Here is an 11,214-nt window from a genome sequence, read left to right as displayed (position 1 = left end):
GGTGTGTGTGTGGTGTGTGTGTGTGGTGTGTGTGTGTGTGTGTGGGGTGTGTGTGGTGTGGTGTGTGGGGTGTGTGTGTGGGTGTGTGTGTGGGGTGTGTGTGTGGGGTGTGGGGTGGTTGTGGGGTGTGTGTGTGGGTGTGTGTGTGGTGTGTGTGTGGGGTGTGTGTGGGTGTGTGTGGGGTGTGTGTGGTGTGTGTGTGGGTGTGTGTGGGTGTGTGTGTGGGGTGTGTGTGTGGGGTGTGTGTGTGGTTTGTGTGTGTTGGGGTGTGTGTGTGGGGTGTGTGTGTGGGTGTGTGTGGGTGTGTGTGTGGGTGTGTGAGGGGTGTGTGTGTGTTGTGTGTGGGGTGTGTGTGTGGGGTGTGTGTTGGGTGTGTGTGTGGGTGTGTGTGTGGGTGTGTGTGGGGTGTGTGTGGGGTGTGTGTGTGGGGTGTGTGTGTGGGTGTGTGTGTGGGGTGTAGTGGGGTGTGTGTGGGGTTGTGTGTGGTGTGTGTGTGTGGTGTGTGTGGGTGTGTGTGTGGGTGTGTGTGTGGGGTTGTGTGTGGGTGTGTGGTGTGTGTGTGGGGTGTGTGGGTGTGTGTGTGGGGTGTGTGGTGTGTGTGTGGGTGTGTGTGTGGGGTGTGTGTGTGTGTGTGTGTGGTGTGTGGGGTGTGTGTGGGGTGTGTGTGTGGTGTGTGGGGTGTGTGTGGGGTGTGTGTGGGGTGTGTGTGGGGTGTGTGTGTGGGGTGTGTGTGGGGTGTGTGTGTGGGGTGTGTGTGGGGTGTGTGTGGGGTGTGTGTGTGGGGTGTGTGGGGTGTGTGTGGGGTGTGTGGGGTGTGGGGTGTGTGTGGGGGTGTGTGTGGGGTGTGTGTGTGGGGTGTGTGTGTGGGGTGTGTGTGGGTGTGTGGGTGTGTGTGGGGTGTGTGTGGGGTGTGTGTGGGGTGTGTGTGTGGGGTGTGTGTGTGGTGTGTGTGTGGGTGTGTGTGTGGGGTGTGTGTGGGGTGTGTGTGTGGGTGTGTGTGTGGTGGGGTGTGTGTGGGGGTGTGTGTGGGTGTGTGTGGGGGTTGTGTGTGGTGTGTGTGGGGTGTGTGTGGGGTGTGTGTGTGGGGTGTGTGTGTGGTGTTGTGTGGGGTGTGTGGGTGTGTGGTGGGTGTGTGTGGGTGTGTGTGGGTGGTGTGGGTGTGTGTGTGGGTGTGTGTGTGGGTGTGTGTGTGGGTGTGTGTGGGGGTGTGTGTGGTGTGTGTGTGTGGTGTGTGTGTGTGGGGTTGTGTGTGTGTGGTGTGGTGTGTGTGGGGTGTGTGTGGGGTGGTGTGTGGGGTGTGTGTGTGGGTGTGTGTGGGGTGTGTGGTGTTGTGGGGTGTGTGTGGGGTGTGTTGTGGGGGGTGTGGGGTGTGTGGGTGTGTGTGGGGTGTGTGTGGGTGTGTGGGGTGTGTGGGGTGTGTGTGTGGGGTGTGTGTGGGGTGGTGTGTGGGGTTGTGGGTGTGTGTGTGGGGGTGTGTGTGGGGTGTGTGTGTGGGTGTGTGTGGGGTGTGTGTGTGGGGGTGTGTGGGTGTGTGTGTGGGGTGTGTGTGTGGGTGTGTGTGTGGGGTGTGTGTGGGGTGTGTGTGGGGTGTGTGTGGGGGTGTGTGTGTGGGTGTGTGTGGGGTGTGTGTGTGGGGTGTGTGTGTGGGTGTGGGTGGGTGTGTGTGGGGTGTGTGTGGGGTGTGTGGTGGGGTGGGGGTGTGTGGGGTGGTGGTGGGGGTGTGTGTGGGGTGGTGGGGGTGGGGTGTGGGGTGGGTGTGGGGGTGTGTGTGGGGTGTGTGGTGGGGTGTGTGTGGGGTGTGTGTGGGGTGGTGGTGGGGGGGGTGTGGGGTGTGGGTGTGGGGGTGTGGGGGGGGTGTGTGTGTGGGGGGGGTGTGTGGTGTGTGGTGGGGTGGGGTGGGGTGGTGTGTGGGGGTGTGTGTGTGGGGTGTGTGGGTGTGGGGGGGTGTGGTGGGGGTGTGTGTGGGGTGGTGTGTGGGGGGTGTGTGTGGGGTGTGGGTGGGGTGTGTGTGGGGTGTGTGTGGGGGGTGTGTGTGGGGTGGGGTGTGTGGGGGTGTGGTGGGGTGTGTGGGGGTGTGGGGGTGTGTGGGGGTGTGGTGTGGGTGGTGGTGGGGTGTGGGGGTGTGGGGGGTGGTGTGGGGGGTGGTGGGGTGTGGGGGTGGTGTGTGGGGGTGGTGTGGGGGTGTGTGGGTGGGGTGTGTGGTGTGGGGTGGGGTGTGTGGGGTGTGGGGGGGGGTGTGTGGGGGTGGTGTGTGGGGTGTGGTGTGGGGTGGTGGTGGGGGTGTGTGGGGTGTGGGGTGGGGTGGGGTGTGGTGTGTGGGGTGTGTGTGGGGGGTGTGTGTGGGGTGGGTGTGGGGGGGTGGGTGTGTGGGGGTGTGTGTGGGGGTGGTGGGGGGTGTGGTGTGGGGTGTGTGTGGGGGTGTGTGTGTGGGGGTGTGTGTGGGGGGGGTGTGTGGGGTGTGTGGTGGGGTGTGTGTGTGGGGTGTGTGTGGGGGTGTGTGTGGGGGTGGGGTGTGTGTGGGGGTGTGTGTGGGGGGGTGTGGGTGGGGGGTGTGTGGGGGTGGGGTGTGGGGGGTGGGTGTGGGGTGGTGTGGGGTGTGTGTGGGGGTGGTGTGGGGGGTGTGGGGTGTGGGGTGTGTGGGTGGGGTGTGTGTGGGGGGTGGTGTGTGGGGGTGGTGTGTGGGGGTGTGGGGTGTGGGGTGTGGGGGGGGGGGGGGGGGGGGTGGTGGGGTGGGGGGTGTGTGGGGTGGTGTGGGGTGTGGGGTGGGGGTGGGGGTGTGGGGTGGGGGGGGGTGGGGGGGTGTGGGTGGGGTGGGGTGGGGTGTGGGGTGTGGGGGGGTGGGTGGTGGGGGGTGTGGGGTGTGTGGGGTGGGGTGGGGTGGGGGTGTGTGTGGGGGTGTGGGGTGTGGGGGGGGGGGGGGGGGGGTGGGGGGGGGGGGGGGGGGGTGGGGGGGGGGGGGGGGGGGGGGGGGGGGGGGGGTGGGGGGGGGGGGGGGGGGGGGGGGGGGGGGGGGGGGGGGGGTGGTGGGGGGGGTGGGGTGGGGGGGGGGGTGGGGGGGGTGGGGGGGGGGGGGGTGTGGGGGGGTGGGGGGGGTGTGTGGGGGGTGTGTGTGGGGGGTGTGTGTGTGGGGTGGGTGTGTGGGGTGTGGGGGGTGGGGTGGGTGTGTGGGGGTGGGTGTGGTGGGGGTGTGTGGGGTGGGTGGGGGGGTGTGGGGGTGGGGTGTGGGGTGGGTGTGTGGGGGGGGTGTGTGTGTGGGGGTGTGGTGGGGTGTGTGGGGGTGTGGGGTGTGGGGTGGTGTGTGGGGTGTGTGTGTGGGGTGTGGGTGGGGGGGGGTGTGTGGGTGGGGGTGTGGGGGGTGGGGTGGGGTGTGGGGGGGTGTGTGTGGGGGTGTGTGTGGGGGTGTGTGGGGTGGGGTGTGGGGTGTGTGGGGGGGTGTGTGTGGGGGGTGTGTGTGGGGGGGTGTGTGTGGGGTGTGTGTGTGGGGGTGTGTGTGGGGGTGTGTGTGGGGTGTGTGTGTGGGGTGTGTGTGGGGGGTGTGGTGTGGGGGGTGTGTGTGGGGTGTGGGTGTGGGGTGGGGTGTGTGTGGGGTGGGGTGTGTGGGGGTGTGTGTGGGGGGTGTGTGTGGGGGGGGGGGGGGGGGGGTGGGGGTGTGGGGGGGGGGGGGGGGTGTGGGGGGGGGGGGTGGGGGGGGGGGGGGTGGGGGTGTGTGGGGGTGTGTGTGGGGTGTGGTGTGGGGTGTGTGTGGGGGTGTGTGTGGGGGTGTGGGGGGTGTGGTGGGGGGTGGGTGTGTGGTGGGGGGTGTGTGGGGGTGTGTGTGTGGGGTGTGTGTGGGGTGTGTGTGTGGGGGTGTGTGTGGGGTGTGTGTGTGGGGTGTGTGTGGGGTGTGTGTGTGGGGTGTGTGTGGGGTGTGTGTGTCCAACATTTTGCTCTGTTTCCCTCATCCCAATGCACTCTTCGAGCCACTCTGATCACATAAAACATGGAGTAACTTTTAATCTAACTCTGGGGAAGGCAGAACCAGGGGGCACAGTGTTAAATTGCAGCGTTTAGATTGCTGGGACAACTCAATAAACAACTACCCCCCCCCCCGCCCCCCCACCACCCAACCCCCACCCCCCACCCAACCCCCGCCAAAGAAAGAACTTAGAAACGGGTGACTAAGAGTGATGAGTAACAGGCGCTAACGCAAAGACTGTGAAAATCATCCCATCTCTTCAGATTAGGACCTCGGAATCGCCGCGATCTTCAGCTATTTATTGACATTTCCTTCAGCTTTCTTTCCGTGCCAAGGGGTGGTTCACTCTTGCAAACCAATTTAAACAAAATTCTTACAACATGCTGTAACCAGATAAAGATACCAGAGACATATTTACAAGAATCAATCAGTCTTGTGCGATCCCTGCCAGCGAATGTTTTTGAAAGGCTCTTATTTAACTTGGAATGAGGTGCCTGAGACTGTGTGTTATTTTGGGCCAGTTTAAACATAAAACCGTCCATTGCGCCACTTGCAGAAGATGATTGACCAACCTCCCTCTCCTCGCCCCCCTTCCACATCCACCCCTCCCCCTCCTCCCCCTCCCAACCCCCGCTCGCGGGACTGACCTGTGTCTCGACGTCAGTGAGTCTGCGTGTCTGTTCGGCTGACTGACTCAACAGACTGGTGCCGATCTCCAGCATGGTAGCTGTGTGGTTTTGAACGGCATTCTGCTGCATCTGAACCATCTCCATCTTCATGTTCTCCTGAATGTAGTTTTCCAGCTGCAACAAAGTCATTTGAAAACCATTAAAAGTCTGAACCCTCGATCCGGACAAGCCGGGAGTGAACCTTCTTCCTGAAATGAGTCCAGTGCCATTATTGGGCAAAGGGCATCAAACCGCGACAACTTGCATTTATATAGTGCCTTTTCACCAGCTCAGGACACCCCCAAAGCGTAATGTAGTCACTGCTGTAATGTAGGAAACGGGGCAGCCAATTTGCGCACAGCAAGCTCCCACAAACAGCAATGTGATAAATCACCGGAGTATCTGTTTTTCAGTGATGGTGGTTGAGGATAAATATTGGCCCCAGGACACCAGAGAGAACTCTCTGCTCCTCTTCAAATTAGTGCCGTGCCATCTTTTACACCCACCCAAGGGGGAAGACGGGGCCTCGGTCTAACGTCTCATTGAAAGACAGCTCCTCTGACAGCGCAGCACTCCCTCAGTACAGGTAACTCTCGATTTAACGGCACCTAAATAACCGGAAATCTCTGTTAACCGGCAAAATTCAGGAATAGGTTCAGGTAAGTTTTACTTCATATTAGTGGCCGTTCCTGGATCTGTGGCTGTGTAAACAGGGTTCCTGCACTTGTTGCTAAGCAACAGGGACGCTTGGTCTGTGGCCGCGGTTCCTGCACCTGTTGCTAAGCAACAGGGAAGCCTGGATTTGTTGCTGTGTACGGAGCTCTCGTACCTTTTAAACTATACCTCTCTGTAATCCAGACTTTTTGATAAACCGGCACCACGCCGGTCCCGTCGGTGCCGGATAAAAAAGAGTTTCCTGTACTGCACTGGGTGTGTCAGCCTGGATTTTGTGCTCAAGTCTCTGGAGTGGGACTTGTACCCACAACTCCCTGACTCAGAGGCGAGAGAGAGTGCTGCCCACTGTGCCACCTAATGGAATGCTTCTAGACACGATAAGAGTAAACTCCTCTCACCACCGAAAGGGCAGCGTCACTGATTTAAAAATGGTGGCTTGCCCCTGGTTTTACCTTAAAAGTGCTTCATTGGCTGTGAAATGCTTAGGGATGTCCTGAAGTCACGAAAGGTGCTATATAAATGCAAGTTCTTCCTTACAGGTAGCGGGAATGAGGTTAAGTTACAAAGTGTGTTATTTCACTTAGAATTAATTAAAATGTTGTATAGAAATCCATATGTTAATAAAAGAACCTTGAGAAAACATTGGCTCAATCAATCCTGTCTATTAACCGTAGTGCATCGCTGCACTAAAGCTACCAATCGGAAACAACCAACCCATATGAAACCAATTGCTCGGAACGCTTTCCGTTCCCAATCAGGAACCAGCAACTACCACGCAATGAACCAGTCAGATCACTGACTTCTTTCAGCAGCCTTGATCGTGCTGTTCCCTCAACTGGTCCCCAATATACAGCGGGACATAAACAAGAACATTTATAACGCAACAAGCCTGCCAGCTGTTTATAGAATAGCTTTGAGAGCATCTGTTACATCAGGCTTTCCATAAAATATCCACAAATCACAACTAAACAATACACAAAAGGAGAAGAGGAGCCCAGTTATTTTTTTCTTGCCCTTTCTGACCTTGAGATTACTGGAGAGTTTATAATAGGACCCAATCTGGAGGAACTTCCATCAACAGTTAACCTATTCAGACCATTTTGTCCATGCAAGTGATACCTGCACAGTGGTCTAAGCAAGTGAGGTTAGCAACTAAACATTGCAACTGCTCGCCAGACACCAGATTACCCCTGAACAACGGGAGATCAGTTACTAATTGACAAACTATGGCTAACCTTACCCATCAAGTTGTCATTGCCTTGTTGCAGGCAACTCCCATAATGTTTGCCCCAAAAGGCTTACTCTCTCTTTCAGGAGCCTTGGGCTGGAGTTGTTCTCCTTCCTTCGAACTCACTCTTTTCTCTCGAGTCGAACTGATATTTCTGGAGCCTCTACACATGTGTGTAATCTCAGTGCCTAGCAACATGACTGCTTGCCCCATCCCAGCTCACATCTGCTTCCGGCCTTCTGCCCGGTACCACTCCCACCTCGCTGCGAAGCCTCAGCTCCTCGTCATGCTCCCATGTCATTAAATTGTCCTCAAAATAATGGCTTCCTCTAAGCCCCGGCTCCCAATGAATTCCTCTCACTGCTGCGCACCAAAAAGAATGAAAGAACTTGCATTTATATGGTGCCTTTCATAACCTCAGGACATCCCAAAGTGCCTAACAGCCAATGAAGTGCAGTCACTGTTGTAATGTGCCAACACTGAATGGGCTCCTTTCTCCAATGAGCAGAGGCTCCTACTCCCTGTTAAGTACCTGCTTTCCATGTCCTCCCTCCCCCTACAGAGCACGAGCTCTGGCCGCCTTCCCTTCTCCCGTTGACCGTATTCCAGCAGCACCCCCCTCTTCCGCTCAGTGTTGGGTCCTTCTTTGCCCTGCCCCCACTCAGTGCCAACCCTTTGTAATGCTGCACTTAAAGCAGTAACCCGTGGAAATGTTTTTTCTTTAAAGGAGCAACAAGGCAAATCAAGATACGGTTCAATAAAGTCAAGGAAGAACAAAACAAAAATAGAAAACCAAACAAGGGGAAAGATAGAAGCACAACATAAACTATCAAGAAAGAATAAATTACATTTACAGCAAAGTCCTAACATTTTTCCACATTCTGCACCACGAGCAATGCCATGGAAGGTCAGTGCGTATTTATCAACGATTCTAGTGACACCAAATGGCAAAGCAAGAATCCTGCAATTATCTTTACTTAATTGCATTGACACCTTTGATTCTTTTCTACGGAGTCTAATAGAAATGAACAATTGGAACAGAAGGCTATTAATTGTACTGATTCCAATTAAAATGGAATTCAACTCCAAGCCACCATTTTCAGTGTCCCCTTATGAATTAAATCACTGTAAAGGGTAGAGTTTCGCCATCAGCACCTTTAAAAATTGAGTAATAGCGAGTGGGCGGGCCAATGGTGTAGACATTCTCTTTGTTCCCCAACCCCAAGTATCTCACCTCCTTCTGTTCTGGAGGCACTGAATTTGGCAGGGGCATGCTTCCATGGCAACTGATCACTCGCCCAAGTGGACATTCTTCATGTGCGGGTCTAGGGGGGCGAGTTTTGACCAGCCATTGGATGACGTGGAGTAACAGAGTTGAAGCTGATCCAGGTTCTCACCCGGCACCCAAATAAAGACATTTTCCAACAGGGGTCACCAGATGGCGGTCAAGAGGAAAACACCTGGCTGATAGACCAGCTGTTGGGTCCAATCGCGGCAACCATCTTGCCCCAACTCCCACAGCTGAGATCAGTTGACTCCGTATGAAACAAGAATCAAACACTTCTTCTTGTCTGGCTGACTTCATAGTCTGTATGTTCACAGGAGGCCATTCGGCCCACCGTGCCTGTACCAGCTCTTTGAAAGAGCTATCCAACTAGTCCCACTCCCCCTGTTCTTTCCCCCATAGCCCTGCAAATTTTCCCCCTTCAAGTATTTATCCCATTCCCTTGTGAAAGTTATTATTGAATCTGCTTCCACCACCCTTTCAGGCAGATCAGAACAGCTCACTGCGTAATTTTTTTTCTCATGGCGCCTCTGGTTCTTTTGCCAAATACCTTAAATCTGTGTCCTTTGGTTACCAACCCACCTGCCAGTGGAAACAGTTTCTCCTTATTTACTTTATCAAAACCCTTTGTAATCGCTATTAAATCGCCCTTTAACCTTCTCTGCTCCAAGGAGAACAATCCCAGTTTCTCTAGTCTTAGGCACACATTGCCTTAAACAACGGGCCACAAGAGGAGTTTGAATCCAACCCAGACTAATGGGATGATCACTCTCCTGCTTCTAATGGTTATGAAGGTCCTACATGAGATGAGTTTGGTCAGTCTCAAACTGGCCACCTGTGGTTGTGACCCTATAGCACGATTCTGCACAAATCCCACTTAGTGAAATCAAAAGGTTTGTTGGGCCTAGAAATTCAGTGGGCTGCGCCACCCGTTAGTGCCCAAAGAGGGCACTTAGTGGGTTTTGCGCCACTGGCCACGCCTCCCGCTACATTTAGCGGAGCGCTAATGGTGGCGCTAGCCGTTAGCGCTGTGTCACCACCGATGACGTCATCGGTGTGCGCAGCGCCCCGCTACCGCCCCGATCGCCAAATTTGGTAGCGCCCCCTGCTGTAATGCCGGTCGCAATTTGCGACCAGTTCAGGGGGGCCTACCTGCGGCGGTAGAGGTGCTGAGGTGCAGGGCGGCCATTTTTTTTGCTGGCCACCTGCCAGCACCTCTTCACACCGCCGTCCCTGGCCTCCTGGGCACCCCCCTCCGCGTTGTGCCGGCTGTGTCCCAAGAGCCCGGCACTTCTCCTCAGTGCCGGGCTCTTTTGCCGGCACTCATGATCGCCGATCGCGCTGCAGCAGACCCCTCCCCTTTAAGAAGGGGAGGAAGGCCTGCAGTACCGCAGCGAGTCGTGCCGCAGCATGTGGCGCTGCGGCACGTTGCGCTGCGATTTTCAGTTGCAGCGCCCCAAGATGGATACGGGGCGCCTCGAGTAGCGCCGCGCTTCCGTTTGGGGCGCTGAAACTGAATTTCCGGCGGGCGCTCGCGACTCATTCCGGGGCGGTACTTCCGGCACCCTGGCGAGACTGAACGGGGCGCCAGTGAATTTCTAGGCCTTGGTTTGTGAAATGTAACATTCACATGCTCTGTCTGAGGTTAGGGTTACGCCATTATTGGGGCAAAGAGTTCTCACTTGCAATCCCTGGGACTTGCTATCCGATTCCCAGTTATTGGGCAAGCCAAGGGACACTTCAGATCGTAGGGGACACAATGTCCACTTACAGGAGTGGCTGGTGATGCTGAACCCGAGGGAATATCTCACCTTAAATTCCCCAAACTGTGACAGGCAGTGCTGAAATAGTGCACACGAGCACTTTAGGATAAAGTCACTGATCCCACACTCCCAGTGAGGAGCTTGGCTTGGAGGAGATAAAACTACAAAAAAGTGTAACACTGTTTCTCCAACACACTGGGAGGGCGGGCTCAGGAAATTTACTCAAGGAAGGAGATGAGGAGAACTTTGGCAGAGGTTGGAGGCTGTAACGTTTTGGCACATCAACATTTTGACAAAGTGACTGCAGCTACCCGTTAAAAACAGAAGCACAACAAACTTTCTCTTCAGCAGCACCTCCTAAACCAGCGACCTCCATGACCTAGAAGGAAAAGGGCAGTGGGTGCATGCAACGCCATGACCTCAAAGTTGTCCTCCAAGTCACACACCCTCCCAACTTGGCAATATATCGCTGTTCCTTCATCGTCGATGGGTCAAAATCCTGGAACTCCCTCCCTAACATCACCATGGCAGCACCTTCACCACACGGACTGCAGCGGTTCAAGGAGGTGGTTCACCACCACCTTCTCAAGGGCAATTATGGATGGGCAATAAATGCTAGCCTTGCCAGCGATGTACCTGAGGGGATATTTCACACCTACACCCAGGTGCGCTGGAACATCTGTGCGCTGCAGTTATCAAAAAATGGGGTGGGTCGGAGTGCATTCCTTAAAGGGACCTTCCACTTAGAATTGCCTGGGCTTAGACTCAGGATGAACCTCCCCTTCAATCTTTTTTAACTAAGACTTAGACTCTCCCATGTAGAGAACATCAGGATCTTCTTTCCATAGGAAATCGTCCAGGATAAACAAAGCCAAGATTCTTTTAGCAAAGAAACAATGGGCTCCAAGTGAAGTCCCGTCACAGTGGGAGCTTGGACCAGAAAATATGTTAATTGCTTCAATAAGTTCTCAAAGAGCTGAAAAGTTGTCTAGTTAGGTGTGAATGATTACATAGGATCTATACTCATACAAGTACCACCTACAAGGCACAAGTCAGGAGTGTGATGGAATACTCTCCACTTGCCTCGATGGGTGAAGCTGCAACAACCCTCAAGAAGCTCGACACCAACCAGCACAAAGCAGCCCGCTTGATTGGCACCCCATCCACCACCTCAAACATTCAATCCCTCCACCACTGGCGCAACATGACTGCAGCGTGTCCTGACCACAGGATGCACTGCAGCAACTCGCCAAGGCTTCTTCGACAGCGCCTCCCAAACCCGCGACCTCTACCACCTAAAAGGACAAGAGCAACAGGCGCATGGGAACACCACCACCTCCAAGTTCCCCTCCAAGTCACACACCATCCCGACTTGGAAATATATCGTCATTCCTTCATCATCACTGGGTCAAAATCCTGGAACACCCTACCTAACAACACTTTGGGAGTACCTTCACCACACGGACTGCAGCGGTTCAAGTAGGCGGCTCACCACCACCTTCTCAAGGGCGATGAGAGATGGGCAATAAATGCCGGGCTTGCCCGTATCCCCAGAAGGAATATAAAAAAAGTCAAAAGTACTAAAGAATGATCAATGACATGTAGAAGGCAATGTTCATACATAAGTGGAATCAATAGGA

The 11,214-nt window shown here is 55.4% G+C and overlaps 1 protein-coding gene across 1 annotated transcript in view; it reads right to left on the bottom strand.

Moving 5' to 3' along the window:
• The window catches only part of LOC147115295 (angiopoietin-1-like), a 327,338-nt gene that overhangs the window by 154,469 nt on the left and 161,655 nt on the right, over positions 1 to 11,214 (bottom strand). The window contains exon 2 of the mRNA XM_085993994.1: positions 4,603 to 4,758. Within this exon, the coding sequence (XP_085850120.1) occupies positions 4,603 to 4,758 (156 nt within the window). The remainder of the gene's footprint in view (positions 1 to 4,602; positions 4,759 to 11,214) is intronic.

This window comes from Somniosus microcephalus, chromosome 7 (genome assembly GCF_052327205.1).
Source record: "Somniosus microcephalus isolate GS21.2 chromosome 7, FLI_Smic_1.0, whole genome shotgun sequence".
Taxonomy (NCBI): Eukaryota; Metazoa; Chordata; class Chondrichthyes; order Squaliformes; family Somniosidae; genus Somniosus; species Somniosus microcephalus.
Note: the sequence above shows the minus strand (reverse complement) of the source record. Positions and strands in the feature narration are given on the sequence as shown.